A 25,907-nucleotide genomic window follows, 5' to 3' on the forward strand; every position below is an offset into this window, starting at 1 on the left:
AAGTGTGAAAGCAGTGGTGTGATATCCACACGGTCTGAGGATTAGGAGAAGGGAGCTAGCATATGCAGCTCTCTGTGTGTACCAGTTAGCCACTGAGTTACGTGTTTTACACGTTATGCTATTAGTTCCAGCCATAAGGTTAGGGGTCGCATCCATGTAATGGCTGAGGGGATGGAAAACTGGTGAGGTAAACTCACAATCGGGAACTAATAAGTGACCAAACCAGAATTCAAAACTAGGTATGCTTAGCTCCGAAGCCCATGTTCTGTCCATGACAACATGCTGTCTCTAACTTTATCAGTATTTCCAGTCGTCCACATTCCATTTTAGCTTTCTGATTTCTGACAACCAACAATGCTGATAATGTGTGAGGCATCATAGTATATGTAGTAATTCAGACCATGGACGCTAGGGTGTGACAGCCTGGATTAGAATCCCAGCACCACACTTTATATTCTATGTGACTTCCCGAATACCATCTGCCTTCATTTTCCTCATCTATAAAATGGGTATAATAGTATCTGTCTTGTATGATTGTTATGTAGGCTAAAGAACTAAATAAATTAATTTTTAGAAATATTAACTTATTTAGAACAGACCCTGGCATGTGGTAAGTGCTATGTAAGGGTATGTTAAATATAAAGTTAAAAGTCCAATTTACCCCGAGGTTGACTGCGAGGGCCAAAGCAATACAAAAGGGATAACATGAAGTGTTGCCGCTTGAAGTGTATTTCTGCTCCTTGCAGGATGAACTCAACTTTGGTTGGTCAGATGGAAAACATCTCAAGTTTAGTCGCTGGGCTGAAAATAATGAGCAACTTGAGAACTGTGTGTTTTTAGACACTGATGGATTCTGGAAAACGTCTGATTGTGATGCTCATCGACCGGGTGCAATTTGCTACTATCCAGGAAGTATGTTAAATTCAAATAGTTATTTCTTAAATTACTATCAAGTCTCATGAGTAGTGGAATTTGAGGGAAGTAGTTCTGTAAAATCATAAAGGTCCTTTTAACAACAAAACTTGTGGAAATTTATATCCAACTAGAATTATTATATATAAAGTATTTTGTCAATAATTTGTTATTTTACACGTTTTATCTTTGTCAGATGAGAATGGTAATTGACCTTTTAGTTTTAAGCTTCCATTCCCCTCATTTTGCATATATTTTCTGTTTATGTTCTTATAGAAAATCTTATATTTGTGGAAATTCTTTTATAATTCTTACCATCAACTAAAATTTCTTCAGTGAGTCACTGTTAAGATTCCTTTGGTTGTAAGGAACAGCATCCAGCTGAAGCTGGCCTAAACTAAAAAAGTAGTTTAGATTCTCAAAAATGGGGGTAGAGCTAAGCCTCCTAGGGAGTAAGAACCAGAACCTGGTACTGCCCTCTGCCTGTCCTTTCTGTGACCTGCGCTCCTCCCGTTATCCATTTCCAGCTTCTGTCTGTGCGCGCAGGTGACACAGGGCGGCTCTGCATCTTCCACTTGCATCCGTCACTGGAGGTGAACTGACTGTTTGAATTCCACTTTTCAGTTTCTTAGAATCTGAAGGACTCAGCCTGAGTCAGGTATGCGATTTCTAGCTCAGTCAGAGGAAAGTGGTTTCACAACAGCCAGAGGCCCACATTCGTGGGTCTGGGGTAAGAAGAAGATGCGACTTCACAGACAGAGAAGCTAGTCGTGAGTGGAGAGCGACACAGAATGGTCTCTCCTACATACTAAAGCTGTTTGAATAGAGTATGTCTATATTTGATCTTCTTGAATGCATGGCCTTTTCACAAAATGGAAAAAAAAGATCAGATTTTCTAGAGGTCAGATTTTAAACTATCTCTGTTTGCTTTAGGGAAAGCAATAACTTATTCAGCCCATCAAATATTTTGTCAAAATGTTCCTTTAAAACCGGAGAAGATATCAGTAACCAGACACTTGAAGATGAATTCTGAAAGTTCTACTTAGGTGCTTGTTACTGTGTTTGAATAGTTTCTCTGAGGTGGCCTCTTGTATTCGAAGTTTGGAGATGCAGGAAGACAAAATACCATCTCATCTTTTACATTCTCCCACTCACTCCACAGCAGGGGAAAGAAAATTACTGTGTTAAATAATTTCTTTCTGCCCTGACTGGTGTGGCTTAGTGGCTTAGTGGCTTGGGCATCATCCTTCAGATCCCAGGGCTGCCTGATGGATTCCCAGTCAGAGCGCAGGCCTGGGTTGCCAGCAGCGTTCCCAGTTGGGGGCATGTGAGAGGCAGCCCATCGCTGTTTCTCACATCAGTGTTTCTCTAACTCTCTCTCCTTCTCTTCCCCTCCCTCTAAAAATAAATAAATAAAATCTTTAAACATTTTTTTAAAAATAATTTTTTTCCTACAGAAAGCCAGTTAAGAGATCCCATTATATTGAGTATAAGCAGAACAAGTATCGACCAGGCTATTATTTCTTGGTTTCCTGAATAAATATTTCCTACTAATCAAGTCTAATTACTATAAACAGAATTGAGCATTTATATCTAAAATTAGTATTTATACCATTAATTCTTTTTTCTAGATGAGACTGAAAGAGAAGTGAAACCAGTTAACAGTATTCACTGCCCATCTCCTGTTTTAAATACCCCGTGGATACCATTCCAGAACTATTGCTACAACTTCATGATAGCAAAGAACAGATTTATGCCAGTAACACAAGATGATGTTCATTCTAGATGCCAAAAACTGAGTGAGTAAATTATATGGCCATTCTATATTGCATTGTGCTCATTTTAAAATATCTTGCTGAATATGTTATAAATATTTCTAATTAACACTAGCAACAAGATCTCAAAAATATTCACCTCTTAATTTACACATTATCAACAACAAAGTATTAAAATTTGTGTTTAATTAAAATAGAAGGTATAGGAGTTGCCTCTTTCTTTACCCATATATCAGAGAACTAGTCTGTCTTTACATGGGTAAATAAAATGGGTTCTATAGTACTTAACAAAGAAAAGAAATGACACTAGATAGCAGAGACCTGGATGTTAAATCAAGCTGGGCTATTGGAAAAAATAAAAATAAGCTAATTTGGCCCTGGCTGGGTACCTCAGTTGGTTAGAGTGTCATCCTCATATGCCAAAGTTGCAGGTTCAATCCCCAGTTAGGGCCCCTTCTGAGAACATGCTTTTAAGAAATGGATTTACTATCCTGCTTCATTTGCAGGACTGTCTTAGTGTCTTTGTTTGCTGGGACAAGGCCCACAACCTATGCCTTTCCAATTGATCCTAATTTTTTAATTTAAATAATTCATTTTAAAATGTAATATGTGAGGCTTTCTTTAATTCCTCCTCAGTCCTCAATTTTACAAAGGAAGAGATATACCATTCAAATCAAGTAAGTGAACAGGGACTCAAAAAAAGTTCATTTGAATAATCAAAAGCTTAGATAAGCCACAAAGAAGCAGTCTGCTTTTTCAAAAATGTATATATTTTACACTTTGAAGACTCTTCGGATATTTCCTGTGAGGCCCACTGAGGATTTGCAGTTTCTGAACTGTGGACCTATGAATTTTGTGGAAAGTTCCTGTGGAAAATATCAAGCCATTATCCTCCAAACTGTGCTCCTCAGAACACTAGTCTTAAGCGATGCTCTACAAAAAAAGGATCTTTAGAAAAGAATAATTTAAGCAACTCTACACATGATCGCTTCCTGTTAGAGATGATCAATGTGTATTTGCATATTCTTTAATATGGAATACTGGCATAACTGAATCGAATGAACTTAATTTGTTTATCCAGTGTTTGCAATGCTTTTATCCATGTAGCTCTTTTCTGGGTAACCCCTGCTGATTCCCGAAGAAGCACACTATGGGAAATACCAAACTACTTTAACCTTAATATAAGAGTGATTGCTAAGAAAAAGGAAGATCTGTCTTATACCCCATCCAAGAGGTTTTATTTATGATAGTCTCTGATAATACATCATTATTGTAGGTGGATTTGTACCAATTCAAAATAAGCTTTAAATGGAGCAAAATGAAATGAATCCATTTTAAATTCACTAGTCAGCTACTAGCTTGTCACTATTCCATAAGATCCAATTTAAGGCTTCTGGCCAAGATGGAAGCATAGGTAGACATACTGTGCCTCTTCTCACAACCAAAAGAAGGACAACAGCAATTTAAAAAAAAAACAAAACAACTAGAACTGACAAAAAAAATTGAACTGTATGGAAGTCTGACAACCAAGGAGTTAAAGAGGACGCATTCATCCAGACCAGTAGGAGGGGCGGAGACAGGCAGCTGGGAGGAGAGGACTTGTAGCAAGGCAGTGGATTGTAGACTGGGTGGTCCCACATTTGTGTGCAGGCAAAAATGGGCAGTGAGACAGACTGCACAACCCTGGGCCCCAATGCAAAAAAATAAAGCCTCAAAACACCAATTGAAAACACCTGTGGGGGGTGAGGTGCAGGGAGAGACTCCCAGCCTCTCAGGAGAGTTTGTTGGAGAGACCCACAGGGTCCTAGAATGTACACAAACCCACCCATGCAGGAATCAGCACCAGAAAAGCCCAGTTTGCTTGGGGGAAGTGGGGGAAGTGACTGAGATCCAGCAGAAAGAGGAGCAAGCACCATTGTTCCCTCTCAGACCCCTGCCCCACATACAGTGTCACAACCCAGCGACATGGGCTACTCCACCCAGGTGTACACCTAAGGCTTCACCCCTCACATAACAGGCACATAAAAAATGACCCAAATAAAGGAACAGATCAAAGCTCCAGAAAAAATAAAACTAAGTGATGAAGAGATAGCCAACCTATCAGATGCACAGTTGATAACACTGGTAATCAGGATGCTCACAGAATTGGTTGAATTTGGTCACAAATTAGATGAAAAAATGAAGGCTATGCTAAGTGAAATAAAGGAAAATGTACAGGGAATAAGTAGTGATAGGAAGGAAACTTGGATTCAAATCAGTGGTGTGGAGCAGAAGGAAGAAAGAAACATCTAATCAGAAAAGAATGAAGAACAAGAATTCAAAAAAAATGAAGAGAGGCTTAGGAACTTCTGGGAAATCTTTAAACGTTCCAACATCTGAATTATAGAGATGCTAGAAGGACAAGATGAAGAGCAACAAGTGGAAAACTTATTTGAACAAATAATAAAGGAGAACTTCTCCAATCAGTCAAAGGAAATAAACTTCCAGGAAGTCCAGGAAGCTCAGAGAGTCCCAAAGAAGTTTGACCCAAGGAGCCAAGGAGGAACACATCAAGGCACATCATAATTACATCACCCAGGATTAAAATTAAGGAGAGAATGCTAGAAGCAGCAAGAGATAAGGGGACAGTCACCTACAAAGGAGTTCTGATCAGACTGTCAGCTGATTTCTCAAAAGAGACCTTACAGGCAAGAAGGGACTGGAAAGAAGTATTCCAAGTCATGAAATCCAAAGACCTACATCCAAGATTGCTCTATCCAGCAAAGCTATCATTTGGAATGGAAGGACAGATAAAGTGCTTCTCAGATAAGATCAAGTTAAAGGCGTTCATCATCATCAAGCCCTTATTATATGAAATGTTAAAGGGACTTACCTCAGAAAAAGAAGATAGAAAAATATGAACAGTGAAAGGGGAGCAAACTCACAATTATTAACGACATGTAAAAGAAAAACAAAAACTAAGCAAACAACTAGAACAGGAACAGAACCACAGAAATGGAGATCGCATGGTGGGTTATCAACATGGTAGTGGGAGGAGAAGAGAGGGGGAAAAGGTACAGAGAATAAGTAGAATAGATGGTAGGTAAGAGATAGACAAGGGTAGGGTAAGAATAGTATGGGAAATGTAGAAGCCCAAGAACTTATATGTATGACCCATGGACATGAACTAAAGGAGAGGGAATGTGGATGGGAGGGGGTGTGCAGGGTGGAGGGGAGTGAAGGGGGGAAATGGGACAGCTGTAATAGCGTGATCATTAAAATATGTTTTTTAAAAACCAGATTTAACATCAAAATGTTTAAAGACCTCTTAACCTATTCATTTTATACAATGAAACAGTTTTAATTGACATGTCTTTCTTCCTTTCTGCTATTATTTCAGTTTGGGAGTATACTAAACTAGGAAACAAGCTTTCTAAATCAAACAAAATAAAGTGCTCTACATAAATAGTTGTTAAAACTATTGACTATTTTTTATTTAACAGATCCAAAATCACATATTCTGAGTATTCGAGATGAAAAAGAGAATAACTTCGTTCTTGAGCAACTTCTGCACCTTAACTATATGGCATCATGGGTAATGTTAGGTGTAATTTATGAAAGTAAGTTGTAAATATGATCATTTTCTCTGTATTCATACTTCACTATAAACTACTTATCAAGCTATAAAAGTATAGTTCTTCAAAGTATGTGTTTGTTAATATGCAAAATTATGATTACACACTTAGCATAGCATATAAATACCAAGATAGTTTTTGTGTCTCATTTCTGCCATTAAAATGTCTTTACCACCATGCTTAGAGTTAAATGGTAGAAAATATTTTTCTTTCTCTGCTCTCCCTCCTAGCAGTTCAAGACTAACCTAAAATGATCACATTCCCATATAAATCTCCAATACTCAGTTTGTGTCTGTACTAGGTATGTGGGATGAGTGAGAACAGAATTATACTTCTATTAATGCTATACCTGTGGACTTATAGACCTGCCTTGGGGTATACATTAGCAAAATGAGGCACCCAGTCTGACAATGGGTATAATATTTAAAATTGGGACTAAATACCACAAATCCAATATATAATCACTATAAAATGTTTTAAAACACAGACTCTAATAATAGGGTAAATAAGACCAACTTAGATACTGAATTAGAGGTGTCCTGACCATTGTAGAAGTTTTGGAATCAGAAAAAAGATGGTCACTCTATGGGCATAAATCATTGAAAGTACACATTTACCCAAAAATGTTAATGTTAATGTAGTATAATTTGTAACACTTAGTTGATAGTATAGTTGGTAGAATGAAATTTGAAATTCTAATGAAGTCCAATGTATCTATTTTTCCCTTGATCACTTGTGTGTATCTTAGAAGGCTTTGCCTACCCCAGGGTCATGAAGATGCACTCCTCTGTTTCCTTCTAAGAGTTTTATAGTTTCAGCTCTACATTTAGAACTATGAACTATTTTGAGTTAATTTTGTATATGGTGAAAGGAAAGGTTCCAACTTCATTTTTTGTGTGTAGAGATTCCTGTTCTCCCAGGAACTATTTTTCCACCATTGAATTGTCTTGGTACCCTTGTCAAAAAGTCAGTTGACATAAATGTGCACAGTTGTGTAGGGTTCAGGTCCAGAGAAGAGACTTCTGTCACTAGTTTGATAATACATTATGTTTTATAAAATAGTTACATTCATTTTCACTGCAATTAAACATATATGTAGGAGAAATGACTCATGAAAGATAACAAAATATAAAGTTATTGCAGAATGGTGGAATTCTATAATTCTGCAATAAGTTTTGACTTTTGTGTTTATAATTTGTACTTTCCAAATTAAAAATAAGCATGAAAAAATAATTGTTTTAGATGGATACACATAGTCATATAATCTTTTAGGAACTGGAGAAAGAAGAAAGAAAAGTCAAGACTGAAATATTAACCTCATAACTGTAATTCAAGTATTGATTTAAACTCTAAGCATAAAATAACTGTCTCTTCTCTAGATAATTCTCTCATGTGGTCTGACAAGACCATGCTGACATATACGCACTGGAGAGCAGGAAGACCAGCTGTAAAAAATGGCCAGTTTTTTGCTGGCTTGAGTACTGATGGCTTCTGGGATATTCAAGCCTTTAATACTGTTGACGAAATACTTTACTTCCATCAGCACAGCATTCTTGCTTGTAAAATTGAAATGGGTAAGTATGCTAATATAGAGTGTGTACTCCAGGGAAGGAGGATGTAAAGCCATTAGCTCCACTAGTAGTGGAAATCTTGCAGCTGTGTTTTCTGAGTGCCTCCCGGGGATTCAGCCCTATGGGAGGTGCAACAGAGGTTACAGAGCAGGGAAGAGACACCATCCCTGGTGTATAGTCTTGATCTCAATGAGTAAAATGTAGCCAGGGAGATAGCATTAAATCCTTTATCATTGTTTTTTGTAGATTACTCTTAGCTTACTCAGAAGTCAAAATAGATCAATGAAAACAAGGAATTCATGGAGCAGGTAAAACTTGCCTGCAACTTGAAGGGTGGATACAATTTTTATAAATAAGAAAGTGGCCCTGGTTTGTGTGGCTCAGTGGATTGAGCACCGGCCCACAAACGGGTCACTGGTTCAATTCCCAATCAAGGCACATGCCTGGGTTGCAGGCCAGGTTCCCAGTGTGGGGCACTCGAGAGGCAACCATACATTGTTATTTCTTTCCTCCTCTTTCTCCCTCCCTTTCCCTCTCTCTAAAAATAAATAAATAAAATCTTTAAAAAAAGATGGAAAAAAGTATTTAGGTAGAGTTTTGACATCGTAAGCTAAAAATGAGTATCTCCCAACCTTGTCTAATTCCTTTAAAAATCTATTTTTCAGTGCATGTCAGTTTTGGATTCTTCACAGCTTAAAACTGTTAAATCTTACGGCCACTCTGTTGTAAGCCTTCTGCTAACATGGAGCCTCTCACAGCCATATCCAGGCTGATCTTCCCCCTTGACAGTGCTGCAGATAGCTTCCCAAAGCATCATTTCCATCAGCAGCCTCCAGGGATTTTCTATTATCAATTACTCTGAGTGCATGTGAGCTTTTGAGGCTCTTTAGAAACCACTTTCTATCTTAATATTCTAGGCTTTCTCCCAGCCCCATTTTTCTTCCTTTCTTGGCTCAGTGAAGACGTTTGCTGCCATACTGATCTCTTAATTGTCCCGCAGGCAGTGTATGCCCAGCCTCATTTGTACCTTTATTTATGGTTTTTTTCCTGCCAAGAAGTCTTTCAACTTTTTTCTGTTTTTTTTGGAACTTTAGTAAGCTTTTCATTTTAAAGTGGTTTTAGATTTTCAGAAAAGGTGCAAAGATGGTACATAGAGTTCCCATATATTACTGTAACCAGTTTTTCCTGTTGTTGACTTCTTACGTTAGTATAGTACATTTGTCACAACTAATAAACCAACATGGATAAGTTATTATTGACCAAGTCCATACCTAATTCCATTTTTCTTAGTTTTAACTGAATATCATTTTTCTCTGTGGGGTTCCATTCAAGAGACCATGTTACATTTAGTCTCGGTGTCGACCTAAGTTCCATTTGGTTATGACAGTTTCTCAGACTTTTCTACTCTCAGTGATCTTGATAGTGTTGAGGAGCACTGGTCATGTATTTTGTAGAAGGTCCCTCAGTTTGGGACATTCGGTAATGCCTGCCAGGGTCTGCACTGCAAGGTTACTCTTTTTTTCCCCTTTCCACGCTTCGTAAGGAAGTCGCTGTACTCAGTGACTGGGGAGAGTTATTGCCCGCCTTCCTGAAGGGGGGAGTACCTACGTAAATCATTTGGAATTCTACCACACCGAAGGTTTATCTGTTTTCCCTCATTTTAAAATGTATAGTCATTTAATAAATCAGTCAGAAGGAAAAATACCCTATGTCTTTACGTATACATGGAATCGAAAGAACAATATAAAAAAACACCAAACAGAAACTGACTTATAGACACAGAGAACAGACTGATGGCTTCCCGGGGGGAGAGGGCCGGGGACCTGGGTGAAAAAGGTGAGGGATGAGAAGTACCGACTGGTAGTTACAAAACAGGCACGGGGAATGTAGTCAGTAATATTGTAATAACAGTGTTTGGTGCCAGGTGGGTACTGAAAATATCTGAAGGAACACTGTAAAGTGTATGATTGTCTAACCACTATGCCGTACACCTAAAACTAATTGAAAGATAGTATGGAGTGTAAACTGTAATTTAAAAAACTTCTCAGTCATTTATTTAGATCAGTATGGGCTCATGGTTATTTATTTCATACTTGGAATATAATTTTGATACACTACATTGTTTGCTGCATTGCTCAGACTGGGAGTTCTTTCACTTGGCTTCTGTGTCCTTTTGAAATATTCTCCTATTGTGGTTTTGTTATAGTTGTTCTTTGTTTTCAACTCACTTTCTAGTTACCGTATTTCTTTTTAGTCCTAATTTTAACTAACCCTACCCCTGGATACCTAATTTTTTAAGCAGGCTTTCTGAGTCCCTTAAGTCAGAGGAATCTCTCCTCCTCTAGTCAAATACGCATATTCTGCTAAGCAATTATTTTGCTCACATTTCAGGTGGTGGTGTTTTCTGTCCACAAGTAATATGTGAGCTCCTTAAATGAAAGACAATATGTGTGCCTCTTTTTTTAATTAACAAGACCACTGTAATATTTAAGAGCCTGTTAAACGTGCCATGGCAGTAAGAGAAATAAAGTATGCAGTGAACCTCACTTCTTAATCAGAAACCCAGTTCTATGCAACTTTTGAAGTGATTGTGCAACCAGTCTTACCCAAAGTATGTATTTTAAATAATTTAAATTTAATCACTAACACTTTTCATTTAAATGTTGTAGTTGACTACCAGGAAGAATATAATACTACTCTGCCACAGTTTATTCCATATGAAGATGGTATTTACAGTGTTATTCAAAAAACAGTAACATGGTATGAAGCCACAAACCTGTGTTCTCAAAGAGGAGGATATTTGGCAAGTGTCCATGACCGAAATGGTCAGCTCTTCCTGGAAGATATCGTAAAACGGGATGGATTTCCGCTATGGGTTGGGCTCTCAAGTCATGATGTGAGTATTGTCCTGTTTTCCAGAAATTTTCCGAATGTGTTAGAGGTTTGGAAATTTGAGCCTAAAATGTTCATTCAAAATATAACATCAGATTAAGTCCTGGGGCTCAATTTGCATAGCATAGTGCTTTCTTATCTTTTCACAACATAGGACAAATAGGAAATTATATTTGTAGAGTGCCCTACAGCAAATGCCCAGGACCACAGCCTCCCTAAACACTGCCGGGGCCCCGCAGATTACCGACTCAGCCACACTCTGTAGTCTGCTTGGGGGGCCGATCAAAACGCTGCTGAAAAAGGAATGATAGCACCGAATCGGAACAGCCCCGAGTTCCAGAACTGCTGGTGGAGCTTTTACGTGCCAGGTGATCATGGGCAAGTTATTTGACACTCACAAGCTCATTTCCTCATCTATAAAATTTTGGAGTGATAACATTTTCTTTAATCTAGGATTATAGTGAAAATTAACATAAAAATTGATATAAGGTACCATGTAAAATTCTTAACATTAAAACTAGTAAATGTATATTTTCTTTCAACTTTCCCCCTAGAAATTAGCACTATTTGAGAGTAATCTTCTGCTGATAAACACATCCTTTGTGCCACTATCTAAGCCCTATTAATTAGTATTTTTGTGTACCGATAAAAAATGTTTAGAATACAAAAATTAGACTCTATTGAGATTAGAATTGAAATAATCTTTAGAACAAAGTGGGGAAAGTAAAATAAAGGATGGCAAAATAGGACTATAGAATCAAGGAAAAATCAAAAGTATAATCTTCATGTATGAGGTTCTTAGGAAGTATTTTCCCCTTCCAGCCCTCTGCTGGTTGCTGGGTTCTGTAATTAAAAAAAAAATGTAGCCAGAGACACAAACCAAAAACTCTAAGATATAAAAAACAATACTTACAATAATATCAATGTTGGAATTGCAAATCTGTAATTGTGACAAGGGGAAGCCATTTGCACGTCATTTCATTTCAAGTGTTACACAAACTCATCCTTAAACAGAATAAATTTGGAGGCAGAGTGAGGTAACTCTGTCTCTAGATTTAAATCCCTACTTCAGTTGTGCCAGAGCAAATGTTTCAAATCAATGCATTAAAAGTAAATCCCTGATTTTACAAAGGAGTCCTGAACCACACTGTGAGCAACTAATTAACGCTCCATTCTACTATTTCTTAAAGTATATATGTTCTTGTTTATGTTTTTGTAAGTCATATGCCTGGATTTAAGTTCTCTCCATTATTCTTAACACAGGGAATGGAGTCAGATTTTGAGTGGTCTGATGGCAGTGCATTTGACTACATCCCGTGGAAAGACGGGCAGTCTGCAGGAAATTGTGTTCTCTTGGATCCAAAAGGAATTTGGAAACATGAAAAATGCAACTCTTTTAGGGATGGCGCTATTTGTTACAAACCTACAAAAGGTAAGACTTGATTTCAAATAACTGTATATTTACTAAAATATGATGTTTGTTTTATGCATGTGATTAAGTACTCAAAGAAATTTTTATGGATTTTAAATAAGGTCTATTCACAAATCCTGTAAATATAACTGATACTTTGTAAAGAGAAATAAATGCAATATACCCATTCAGGGAATTTATTCTCAAAGACATTCAGTTGTTCTATCACTAGTTAAGTTTTAACTCTAGAATTTGTGGATTTTAATTTCACTTAGCAGTATTTTCAAGGGCCAAGATGCTTCTTTTTTCTTTACTTTTATTTTCAACACTATTTTAGATATCCTCATTCCGCACCTTCTATCCACCTCCACCCAGTCCTCATACACCCCATTTCTTTCTGGCCATCATCACACTTTTTTTTTAGAGAGAGAGAGAGGGAGAAAGAGAAGGGGAGAAGCACTGATGTGTGAGAGATACATCAATAGTTGGCTCTTGCACACACCCCAACCAGGGACAAGCCTGCAACCCAGGCATGTGCCCCTTCCAGGAAATTCAACCCGAGACCTTTTGCTTTGCTGGATGGCACTCAACCAAGTGAGCCACAGCGATCCGAGCACCGCACTTCTTTTTAAAAAGTGTTGCACAGCATAGAAATTTGGGAAATGCCTCAGGTACTCTACCCTATTGGTAGCGGTGAGGGTTTCTAGAGTAAAGAAATCTGCTGCACTTTGTGTAACCAAGCATTTTCCATACCTACCATATTTTGCCATATATAATGTACTCCTATGCATAATGTGCACCTATGTTTTTGGCCCAAACTTTCAGGAAAATTTTTTATAAATTCATTTTAATTTTTTATTTGTACTTAGAAACAAAACTAATTATATATTACAGGGTATTATTTTGCATACAGATATTGTTACTGCTTTTTAGAGTTATACTTTAACACATATGCATAAATAAAATAATTAAAAGCATTCATATAGATACAGAATTAGTACTACGCATGTATAATGTGCATCTTTACTTTTCCTTCCAAAATTTGGGTAAAAAAATGTGCATTATACATATCAAAATACAATATAAGATCCTTAAACTCTAAGGAAAGGTCCCGTTCCATCAGGGGCTGGAGTTGGGCGCATTTCTGGTGGGTAGAGCACGAGTTTGAGGAAGAGCACAAGAACCTGGACCATGTGGGAGCTGCGGAGGCACACTGGGCAGGCCCAGGCATAGTGGGGTTGATGGTCTTTGAAGCTTCTGGTTCTCAGTGCCTGCCATGTTTTCTGCTCCAAAGAATCCTCAAGAGACTGTGTAACATTCAGAACTGAACAGATTCAGGCAGAGGAAAATATGAAAACCTTATCTAGAGAAACCAATGGTCTCAGGAAAGGGAGAATGATGTAAAGTTTGAGTGATAAAGGCACAATCAAGAACGGACATCTCAGTTGTTAGGTACAGAAAATAAATGTAGTCTTTAAAAACAACAACAACAACTAGAGCCCTGGCTGGTGTAGCTATGTGGGTTGGAGCATCATCCCATCAACTGAAAAGTCCCGGTGTGATTCCCAGTCAGGACACATGCCTGGGCTGTGGGTTCTCTCCCCAGTCAGGGTGCATATGAGAGGCCACTGATCAATGTTTCTCTCTCCCATCAGTATTTCTCTCCCTCTCTCTCCCTTCCCCTCTCTCTCAAATCAGTAAGCATACCCTGGGGTGAGGATTTAAAAAAATGAGAAATAGGATCACGCATGCAGAAATGGAGAGAACATCTGTGTGAGAGAAACAGACTTTACAGGCTGAAGAGAAATGACAACATAATCGAACACAAATTCAGTACTGTACTGGGTTGAATAGTGTCCCTTCAAAATTTATGTCCACTCAGAATATAATCTTACTTAGAAACAGTCCTTGCAGATGCAATCAATTAGGATAAGGCCATACTCAACTAGGATGGGCCCTACATCCAATAGCACTGTCCTTCTGAGAGGAGAGAAGGCACACAGGGGAGAAGGCCCTGACGACAGAGGCAAAAGTTGCGGCAATGCGGCTACAAGCCAAGGTCGATGGCAGCCACCAGAAACAGAAGATGCACGAAACGGATTCTCCCTCAGACCCTCCAGAAAGAAACACGCTATTTTCAGTCTTCTAGCTTCTAAAACTTTAAGAAAATTAACTTCTGTTATTTTAAGCCATCAAGTATGTGGCCATTTATTATGGCAGCCCTGGGAAATGGATACAAGAAACAACTTATAAAACTGGGTCTTTGAAAGAGAGAGAGAGAGAGAGAAGAAATGGAAAGAAAAGGAAGGAATGAAGGAAAAAAACCAAGTGTCTGTGAAAATGTGGAGAAACTGGAACTACTAGGCGTTTTTTTGTGAGAATATAAAATGGTGTGTAGCCACTGTGGAAAATGGTATGGTGTTTTCTCAAAAAATGTAACATAAAATTACCACATGACCCTGCAATTCCACTTCTGCATACAAATCCAAAAAGAAATGAAAGCAGCAATTTGAACAGAATATGTACAGCCATGTTTATAGAAGCATTATTCGCAATAGTGAAAAATGTAGGAACAAGCCATGTGTCCACTGATGGAGGAATAGATAAGCAAAATGTGGTACATACATATTATAGAATATTCTTCAGCCTCAAAAAGGAAAAAAATCTGACACATAATACAACATGGATGAATCTTGAAGAACCATAACTCACTCACAAAAGGACAAATATATGATTCCACTCATATGAGGCACCTATAACTTTCAAATTCATAAAGACAAAGTAGATTGATGTTTATGAGAGGAGTGGAAGGAATAGGGAGTTATTATTTAATAAGTACAGAATTTCAGTTTTGCAAGATGAAGAGGTTCCATAATGCAGATGTACTTAGTGGTGCTGAACTGCACACTTAAAATAGTTACAGTGGTAAATTTAAGTTATGTGTATTTTACCACAATTAAAAAAAATTAAATGTTCTTAGAAAGGACTGTAACAAACTTACCTCAATGCTGACCCTTGCAGGAAACAAAATGCACAAGTTGAAAATAAAACTCCATGAGTAGCAGTAAAGAAAGAAACCGTATGCAGCCTAAGACAGCTCAGATTCAGAGTGGACTGGAAACAAATAGACTTCAAATATGAGGTGTCTCCCTATGTTCCCAGTATAAGAAGAAACTTTATTAAAAACCAAGCCATTCAGAAAGGTCCACCAGCCTTAGCCATGCATTGGTAGCCAATGCTTAATGTGGTTTGCATCTAATGAAGCAACACACATCATTGCCTTGTGCAACGAAGGAGTCATCAACAGTATATTTTCACAAGAAACATCTCCCTCCATCAGCAGTGTTAACGAAGAGCCGTCACAAGCCTTAAAGACTTTACAGATGAATTTGTCAATGAGCTTTGATCATCACTCACTAGGAAACTTACTCAGGAGTTATCAACCGTCAAACTGAATGAAGACTTAGAGCTCATGCCTTGGCTGGTGTGGCTCAGTGGAGTGACAGCTGGCCGGTGAACCCAAAGGTTGCTGGCTTGATTCCCAGTCAGGACACACGCCTGGGTCTTGGGCAAGGTCCCCAGTAGGGGGTGCATGAGAAGCAACCACGCATTGGTCTTTCTCTCCCTCTTGTTCTCCCTTTCCCTCTGTCTAAAAATAAATAAATAAATGAAATCTTTTTTTAAAAAAAGACTCAGGGCTCAAACCAAGGGCATTAATGGGAAGAATGGCGGCAAAAGCCAATCAAATAACTAAAGCTCAAAGAAGACCAAGCACAGCTGGAGAAACAGAAGATAGAGAAGCAGAAGAAGGAATTAAGAGCAGTAAGAAAATCTGTCTTTAAAAAACATTTTTTTAGCCTCACCCGAGGATATGTTTTTTCATTGCCTTTAGAGAGAGAGGAAGGGAGAGAGAGGAACATCGATTGGTTGCCTCCCGTGAGCATCTGGACGTGGGATTGTACGTGCAGGGACAGGGGCCGACCTGCAACCTAGGTGTGTGCCTTGATGGGGACTCTCACTCGCAACCCTACGGTTATGGGATGACACTCCAGCCAGCTGAGCCACACCAGCCAGGGCAGAGAGCCTCTTGATAAGGGAGAAAATGGCAGTAGCCATTCTTCTGGAATCACAGGAACCAAAAATAAGAGCTCTAGCTAACTGGGATTGGAGGGAAAAAGCAGGAAAAGGCTTCAGTAACTGAAAGACATGTAGAGCATATGTAATGCATACACAGGAATAGGCTGGGTTGGGATCACTGACCATCCCAGGTCCCATCTTGGCTCCAATAGCCTGTACCTCACAATAGGATGCTGACCATGTACTTTCTAGTTCTCATACTCTTTTCTGTGCAGGTTAGAATCCTGTTATGAGGCACACGCTTTGTTACACAAGCTTCTTGTCTTAGGTAGCACAAGTAAAAATTGAACATTTTAAATAAAGACCAGGGAAATTTTTAAAAGCTGAGAAGCGACACCTACTCTTTGTGCTTGAGACAGATTTTTCTTTGATGACGGATTGCATTTTGTAAACACATTACCAAATTTTCACTTATGGCTGTGATTTAAAGGAGTTCTGATTATGACAAGGTAAAACTAGTTTATATTATCAAAATAAAAAGGAATCCAAAGAAAGAAAGAATTTTAATTATTATTCCAAAGTGGTTACAGGCCTGCCTAGCCTGTCTTTGCTTTTTTTCCTTTTGTCATTTCATTTGTTTATTTAGTCTAAATCCACCTCAGAGGGGCAAGTACTTTCATTTATCCTTCAAGTTTTAAAGTGGTATTCCAGCCCTACTGTTGTGGCTCAATGGATTGGGTGTTGCCCTGCAAACTGAGGAGTCGCCAGTTCGATACCCAGTCAGGGCACATGCCTGGGTTGCAGGCCAGGTGCCCAGCTGGGGGCATGCAAAGGGCAAATGATCAATGTTTCTCTTCCTCTCTTTTTGCCTCCCTTTCCCTCTCTCTAAATATAAATAAACAAAATCTTTTTAAAAAATGGTATTCCAAAAAGCTTATCAAAATATATACTGTCATAGTGTGGGCTATAGCTTTCTCTGGTGTGTGTGTTGAGTTGAATGCATCTTAACCTCAGGAGCCAGTTTCAAATGGAAACATTTAATGAGGTTTTTCAAGTCGGTCATTTTTTTCTGTGCATTTTTACACTTTTCTCACATTTTATAGCTAAAGAGGCGTCCTCTCACACATACTCCTCAAGATGCCCAGCATCCAATGGGTCACAGTGGATCCAGTACAGGGACCACTGCTACGCGTCTGACCAGGTGTTACACACTTTCTCAGAAGCCGAGCAGTTTTGTTCAGCACTTGGTGAGTTCAAGTTCATTGATTTTATTTGACTCAGTGTTTTAATCATTGGAGTTTTTGTAAGATACCATTTGAAATGATGATTATATATATTTATATACTTTAGAGTATTATGGATTTAATAACAGTTGATGGGAATATACAAATTAGAGTTAGAATGTTCCCATTTGGTAAAGTTACTACATTCTTATGCTGATACGCCTCTACTTACACTGGGGTTATGTTCCAGTAAACCAATCATAAATGAAAATATTGCACCTTGTGTCAAAAATGTGTTTGATACTGCATTGCAGAGAGAGTACCCGGCATTTACCCTGGAGATACCGTGGCTGACCTAGCACTCACTATTTATAATAGCTTTACTATTTATAATAGCTTTACTATTTATAATAGCTTTACAACCTAATTACCCAGTGGTGGCAGAGTGGTTCCATCTTTTATGATATATGACCTCAGTGGAATATTGGAATAGCCATTAAAAATAATGAATCTAAGAATAAGTACAAGGAAAATAAAAGTCAGTGGGTGGAAGTAGAATGAACATTGTGAAGTAAACTGTTATGTTAAAATACTAGCGAATGAAAACAGTTTTAAATATAGCTAGGTATGCTTAGATAAAGGGATCAAGAAGTAAATTTTTTGTAAGCTTGGTTAAGGAGTAAACACAAAATTGTTGGTTTTTCCATTACTTAGTTGCTAATAACTAAGCTTAGTCTGCCCAGGGTCACAAACCAAAGCAACATGGGCAGTTAACTATTCTGCAACAGCAATGGCTCACATCATCTGAACAGGATAAGGAGCAGGATTGTTCTCTTCAGGTATAACTGAATATTTTAGAGAGAGCAGCAATGATGGACTCTCTCCCATGATGAAGGAGACCTGTATCCAAGGGCAGGTAGCAATTTAGCTGGGCAGGTGGGATTTATCTCACCTATTTTGCTGTTACAGAGACATTGGGTAGATTTTAAAATCTTGTTACTGCCTAACTACATGATAGGAACTTTTCTGTGGGAACTGTTCTGTGTTATACATGTATAACATTGATATATCAGGTCTGTCCAGAAAAAGTGCAACCATTATTAACATAACGAGAACAGTTTGTGCAACATCAATGTAACCTGGTAGCCGTGGAGAGTGGAATGGAATGCAGGCATATGTGAATAATGACAACTTCACTGTACTAAGTGGGCAGTAGATGCTATTGAGTGAGTGTGCATACTGTGTGGACATCGCATTCAAAATGACTGAGCAAGTAGAGCAATGAATCTGCACCAGATTTTGTGTGAAGCTTGAACATTCCTCTGAGGAAACTATTAAGATGATTCAGAAGGCTGCAGCTGCGGGCAACTGGTGACTGGCAGCTTCGTAACGACTCTGCACCCACTCACACATCACATCTGGTGCAGTGTTTTAGTGAAACAGCAAATCACCCAGGTGACTCAGCCCCTATGGCCCAGATTTGGCACTTCTGGCTTTCTTCAAAGCTAAAATTATTTTTTAAAGGCAAGAGATTTCTGACCATCGATGAGATTCAGGAAAATACAATGGGGCAGCTGATGGTGATTGGGAGAACTATGTGATGTCCTAAGGGGCCTACTTTGAAGGGGACTGAGGCATCATTGTCCTATGTGCAGTGTTTCTTGTATCTTGTATCTTCAATAAATGTTACTGTTTTTCATATTACATGGCTGTCTACCTTCTGGACAGACCTTGCATATATGCACACACATATACATGTATAATAGATAGATAGATAGATAGATAGATACACAAACATATATGATGGGAACTACTGTGAGCTATATATATGTTCTGGAAGTTAGAAGCCTCTTGCTCCTAAAGGAGAAAAATAGAAAGGTTTACTGTCATTGTACTGTGGGTGTTAAACACTAAAACCTCAGAGTCAGACAGGTCTTGGTTCAAATCCAAGCTACCACACTTAATAGCTGAGTGGTATTATGGAAGTTACTGTACATAATTGTTTCTCTTTTCTCACCTGAAAACAGTCAGAATGAAAATACAGTTGACCCTTAAGCAATGAGTGGGTTAAGGACACTGGGCTCCATGCAGTGGAAAATCCATGTGTAATTTTTGATTCCCCCCAAATTTACATTTGTTCCTTAGTGTCTGCAGAGATGGGTTTCAGGACCACTCCCACCCACCACTCACCCCCCAGCAGGTTCAAAAGCTGCAGATGCTCAAGTTCCTTATCTAAAATGACATAGCTCAGTGAACACAATTGGCCCTCCACATCAGAAGATTCGCAATGCCAGCTAGAAAATACTGGTTTTTATCCCAGGTTGGTTGAATCTGAGGATGCGAAGCCCAGAGTTACAGAGGGCTGACTGTATATTTATTGAAAAAATAAATCTGTGTGTAGATGGACCCTCACAGTTCAAAGGCATTTTCGAACCATGATCCATAGTTTTTAGTTCAGAGTTTGGGTGGAGATTGGGTTGTTGTGATGATAAATGAGTTCACGTTTGCAGATGTAGAACAGTGCCCTGTGAACAGTGAGCATTTCAACCGACTCTTACTATTAGAAACATTAGGTTGACCTTCTAGTTCTGTAACTGGCTAGCTGTGTAAACCTAACCAGTTTACGTACTCTCCTTGAGCCTCAGTTTTGCCATCTGTCAAACAGTGATAATACCTTCTCTGTAGCATTCTGTAATGTTAAACGAGGCAACAACAGGTAAAGTACCGGCACACCTTGGTGATCTCTCCTGGAGTAAAGGCTTCCCTTTGCTCTCCTTCATACGCCCTTCCACAAAAGTTCAAGTATGGACAGGCTTGTTGCTTCTGAAGACTGATTCTATTTAGGATTAATGTCCAAGTCTAGTTATTATTTTGTTTCCCTTCTTGCCTGATGCTGGTGACAGCACTATGTTTTCTGTGGGTGAAGGGCAACCTATCCAACTTCAAGAATATTCACTCTCTCAATTCCATACTATATTTAGGAGCTTACCATGGGCATGACCAAATGCACATATGTATAAAATAATATTGAAAGAAAAGCTAATGGTCCCCAATATCCCACACCTATTTGACTTAATTTTTAACTGAAATAAATTTATGCAAAAATTATTGTTGAAGAGAGAGTGCTAAAAATGTATAGGGAACTACATCTTTCTACCATCACATACCCCACTTCTTATGACCAGCTGTTCATACATGAAAGTCTCATTGGTTAGACAGCTCTGAGATTTTCTTAAAAAACACAAAATTTCTTTATACAAAACTTTCAATCTAGAAATATGTCTAACTTTTAACCATCAGAAAAATATCAGATTTTTAACATTCTCTGTGTAGAGTTTGAATTTTCAGTGATCTTGATTATGAAAAAAATTTAAATGGCTGATTAAGAATAAACCACTAACTCAGATTGTATGAAGTTAATTCATTTAGGATTGTTTTCCTTCCACAGATCATTCTGCAGCTATTGTTACCATAAAGGATGAAGATGAGAATAAATTTGTGAGCAGACTGATGAGGGAAAATAATAATATTACCATGAGAGTTTGGCTTGGACTATCTCAGCACGCCTCTGGTAAGTGACATCTCTGTGTATGCAGCACGCAAAGGGAATTCTACCTTGTCCTAAACACCAAGTCAGCCTTGCTAAGAATGGCAAATGGCTTCTAGTTCAAATGCTTCTTATGAATGAATAAGCTAGGTCTGCTGGCTGCTTTGCAGGCCTTTAAATTTGCAGTGAATAAGTGAATAACTTATTAGTAATGATGGAAAACACTAATGAAACAAAATCAGTTGAAGCCAACGGAATTTATTAGAGATTTAAGATCATTGGATCAACAGGATTTTTTTCCCTTTTCCAGCACTATCCATGTCCCCCATTCTGCTTCAAAGTTTCTGTCACTTACTTCCCTTAGAATTTTCATGTCTATCTCCCCAAGTGTTTCTAGCTTATAACTCTGTTATTCAGAAAGTCCTCTTCTTGTTTCCTTCCTTGTTGGAACATTTTATCATAAAGAAAAATTAAATCTTCATAGTAATTTTTTCAAACTAGCTTAGTAAGATTGCAAAGAATTGATTCAAAAAGATCTGTGGAAGAATTTTTCTATAAGGAATAACAGGTACAGGGTTTGAGTGAACTTGAAGTTGATAAAGCATGAATTCAGTGTACACATGCAACAGAATAATAGGAAGTCTGTCTCACATTTTATGTAAAGTTTAATTCTGAATATTTGAAATAAATATAAATACCGAAATGTTAAGTACTTGTCAAAAAGAAAATGGATTCCAAGTTGACCAGCTATGAATTGTAAATTGTGTTTACACTACCACCACAAGGTAGCGCTACCTTGGCTGGAAAATAAAGATGGAGTCATGGTGGGGAGACCTGGACCCTTCCTTCCCCACCAGCATACCTTTAATGATAGGAGTTTTTTCATTGCTGGAGAGAAAGGGTGGGAGATCCAGGTCTTTAGAAATCTGTCTCTCACACAATATATGTGCAAGAATTCGGCACTTTAATGAAAACAGTGCATTCTATATGTGTTGTCTAATAGAACTTTTTGCAAAGGTGAAATTGTTCTGTATCTGTCCAATACAGCAGTCACTAGCCACATATGGCTATTGAGCACTTAAAATGTGACAAGTGCGACTGATGGACAGATTTTAAAGTTTTTCACTTTTAATGAATTTTGTTTTAAATAGTGGCACAACATTGTATGAACCACAAGTCTTCTTACCTTAGTACTTTAGTGGCAAGAAACATAATTGTATTTATTTCTTTAGGTCAATCTTGGAATTGGTTAGATGGATCAAAAGTGACATTTGCTAAATGGGCAAATAAGCGTCAGAACAATGGTGGAACATGTAGCATTTTGTTGGCTTCAAATGAAACTTGGATACAAGTTGAATGTTCCCGTGGCTATGGAAGAGTTGTCTGCAAAGTTCCTCTGCGTAAGTATGCAACTTGTCCTTCAGAAACATTTTTGCAGAACAAGTTAGGAAATAAATGTACAATTTAATAGTATGCAGTTTTTTACTTGTTCCTAAAGTATTTAGTACTTAAAATGTCCTTTAAAAATCTTAAGTCACCCTGGCTGGTATGGCTCAGTGGATTGAGCGCAGGCCTGTGAAGCAAGGGGTTGCCGGTTTGATTCCCAGTCAGGGCACCTGCCTGGGTTGCAGGCCAGTTCCCTAGTAGGGGACTCATGAGAGGCAACCACACACTGATGTTTCTCTCCCACTCTTTCTCCTTCCCTTCCCCTCTCTCTAAAAATAAATAAATAAAATATTTTTTAAAAAATCTTAACTCATAGAGAGTCATTGCCTCAGAAAAATAGATCACAAGCCTAGGGCTTCTGAAAGAAATGACTAAAAGTCTAAATTTTGTACCAGTCCTTCTTAAGAAAAGCAGAACCTGCCACCGTGATAGAGGGGTCATTTCTTTAAAATGTTCTTAAGATGCATTTTTCTCCTCATTCCCTTAAAACTCATGCTTAAGTTAAAAATATCACAAAACTTGATTTAATTCATTGAAACAACCTGGGTTTCAATAAGAAATCATAATTTGAGCTTATGTTTCATCATGAGTTGATAGCTAAAATAATCATAAAAAATCTTAATAACTTCTTTTCTAGCAAAAGTACTCTAAATTTTTTCACGGCAACATTTTTAAAGGTCTGGCCTAAAAGTGTCCATTTTGGTGTACAAATATTAAAGATAAGGCCCCAGTTCTAGTTCTAAGGTCATCAGTATTTATGTACTTATTTATTGATTCAGCAGGTATTTTGGCTCTCTACATTATGCCCCTTTATAGGGGCTGGGGTGCCCCTGTGAACAAGACAATGCAATAACCTTTCCTTCCTCTGCAGTCTAATGGAGGAAGACAGGTAGTAAACAAGCAGGTCCATATTAAAAGAGAGGAAAATATCAAATAGCTGTCCACTCTATGTGATCGAGACCCGGTGGATGGCCAGGCTAGATTGGGTTATTAGAGAAACTGTCTAAGAGCAGGAGACGCTGAGGCTGAGATCTGCCCAGGAAATATCAGGGGGAGAGGCTCACGGGGCAGAAGGGCCAGTCGCAGCCCTTGGGGGAGAGCTGGAAGGTAGGCCAGGGCCAGGGACTTGGGGCTCTGGAAACGAGTGTCAGGAGTTCGAGTCTGCCCTGAGTAGAATGAAAAACAACTGGGAGCAGAGTTAGGGTGGTGTAAACCTGGAGTTCTGTTTTAGCCATTTTGGACTATCCATTTGGAGAAGAGATATCCGTATGGGTGCATAGTATGTTGTTGGACATCTGACAGAGAAGGGAGGTCAGCACAGAGGTGACAGTGGAGCCAAGGACAGAGTGTGTCTGTGTTGGCAGCCTGCAGACAGGGGCCAGGGGCAGCATTCACAGAGCTGAGAGCTGAGGTCATTCCAAAGTTTAAATCGTTTTAAGGCAAAGGATATTTTTATTTGGCTCTAGGTAAGTCAAGCACAAAAATTTACAGCTTTTAGCAATTTGCCTTCAAAGTAGGGAGATATACTGGGAGTGATATTCGCAACAGGGTGATGAGAAGCAAAGTGAGAAAAATGGTAGTGCTTTGGCTTCTTTGCAAGAAAATTGCTGTACCAATGAAGAGGGTTTGAATGAAAGGGAAAAGAGTTACATGTGTGGGGGGGGAAGGAAGCACTCAAGTGTTTGACGGTGATTTTTAGTTCTGTGTTCATGCTGCGACACAGTCAGGTACCCATTGCATCCACTTTGCACAGGCTTCATGTATGTGACACACGGCCAAACGTGCTGAATCAGTGATGATCCTCCGGTGTCAAACCCTGCTCTCTTCTAGGCCCTAATTACGTCGGAGTGGCCGTGGCGGTTGCTGTGGTGGTCCTCTTGGCTCTCATCGGAGGGCTGACTTGGTTCTTCTCCAAAAGGAACCCTTTGCCCTGGGCAAGCTTCTCTTCAGTTCGATATGAAAAAGGAATGAATGAAGAAGAGATTATGCTGCCTTCTTTCCGTGACTAAATTCTTCTAAAAGTTTGCTAATTTGCACTAACATTTTAGGGAAAATGAGCCACTTAAAACTTTCCCAGTGTCAGTATTTACTCTTTTCCAAAGTACAAGTCTTAAGTACCTTTTTCAATTGCCCAGTTGTTATTCCAGTATCCACATTTAATTATTCAGAAATGCCACATTTATAACTCTACTTAACAGAATGGAAAGGAACCAAAGCTGAAACTGAAGTCCAAATTGTGTTCATAGGGCAGTAATTTCAATATGCATTTTCTCTGTAAGAGTGTGGTTGGTAACTAGAATATGTATGTTGTAAAGACACTTTAACACAATTCCTCAGAAAATTTAAATTGGCGTATTACTAGGTCACACATCCTTTTAGTTTTTATGAGCTTCTGGCCAAATGCAAAATTAGTACCTCAAGGTAAGAACAGAACTGGAAGTAATGTCAACATCATTTCAGGATGTCATTTCTAGCCCTGACTGGTGTGGCGCAGTGGGTTGGGTGTCTTCCCACAAACCTAAAAGCAGTTCGACACCTGGGTTGCGAGCCAGGTTCCCGGTTAGGGGTGTGTGAGAGGCAACCAGTCGATGTTTCTCTCATACATCGATGTTTCTCTCCCTTGCTTCCCCTCGCTCTCCAAAAATAGATATATAAAGTCTTTTAAAATGCCATTTGTAGCATTTGGGGAAAATTATTAAATGAGAGGCATGCTTATTTTTTACACAACAAAATGATACCTTTTGGCAAGATGCTTCTTCTAGCATTCCGTATATATATTATGCCAAAATTATTTAAATGTGAAATCTTTATTCTGCCCATACTTACTCACAAAAATGTGGCTTTTAAAAAAGATTTAGTACTTAGTATTTTTCTAAAGTATGAGAATGTTATTAGATTCATTAGATACCATGTCGCAGTGTGGTTTTTGTCTTACATACAATGTGTACCTGTTTTTTTAAAAAGTGAATAGGCTAAAAGTTTTTAAAATTTTTACAATTTATATACTTTACATGGCATGTCAACTTTTTTACTAAGAAATTTTGTATTACTTTGTTGACTTTTTACATGAGCTAAAAAGGAGTGGTCTGTAAAAGAAATTATATATCTTATATTTATAAACATGAAAATTATACAATGAAACTAAACTTTGTAATTACTACCAAAATATTTAAAACCATGAATGATTAAGGAAACACTGTTTTGTGGTTATCACTTAAAATTTTACCACCCAGAATATATTCTTAATAATATCTTCCACTGGACCTGGTGAATGTTTTATTCAGTTTTTAACTTATATTTGTACTTTAGGATATTTTTGTATAAAATCCCTAGATTTGTTTTAAAGTTTATAGTGTTTATACTATGATGAAGTTGTAAATAATTATCTAAGACAGATCCAGTATAGTCAAACTATAGTATAATTGTTCTAAAATATTTT

The 25,907-nt window shown here is 38.2% G+C and overlaps 1 protein-coding gene across 2 annotated transcripts in view; it reads left to right on the top strand.

The window, feature by feature from the left end:
- The window catches only part of LOC118985789 (CD302 antigen-like), a 144,861-nt gene that overhangs the window by 68,059 nt on the left and 50,895 nt on the right, over positions 1-25,907 (top strand). Inside the window, exons 26-35 of one of the 2 annotated variants that reach the window (XM_037044610.1) lie at positions 747-912; positions 2,544-2,711; positions 6,170-6,286; positions 7,681-7,875; positions 10,542-10,768; positions 12,028-12,196; positions 17,356-17,499; positions 20,924-21,046; positions 22,255-22,422; positions 24,299-25,075. In XM_037044610.1, coding sequence (XP_036900505.1) covers positions 747-912; positions 2,544-2,711; positions 6,170-6,286; positions 7,681-7,875; positions 10,542-10,768; positions 12,028-12,196; positions 17,356-17,499; positions 20,924-21,046; positions 22,255-22,422; positions 24,299-24,477 — 1,656 coding nt within the window. In that variant the 3' untranslated portion in view covers positions 24,478-25,075. Of the gene's footprint in view, positions 1-746; positions 913-2,543; positions 2,712-6,169; positions 6,287-7,680; positions 7,876-10,541; positions 10,769-12,027; positions 12,197-17,355; positions 17,500-20,923; positions 21,047-22,254; positions 22,423-24,298; positions 25,076-25,907 lie in introns of those variants that run through there. The other variant, XM_037044613.1, reaches the window with a different exon arrangement.

The sequence above is a fragment of the Sturnira hondurensis genome, unplaced genomic scaffold (assembly GCF_014824575.4).
Source record: "Sturnira hondurensis isolate 20B ecotype Veracruz unplaced genomic scaffold, ASM1482457v3 Scaffold0004136, whole genome shotgun sequence".
Classification (NCBI taxonomy): Eukaryota; Metazoa; Chordata; class Mammalia; order Chiroptera; family Phyllostomidae; genus Sturnira; species Sturnira hondurensis.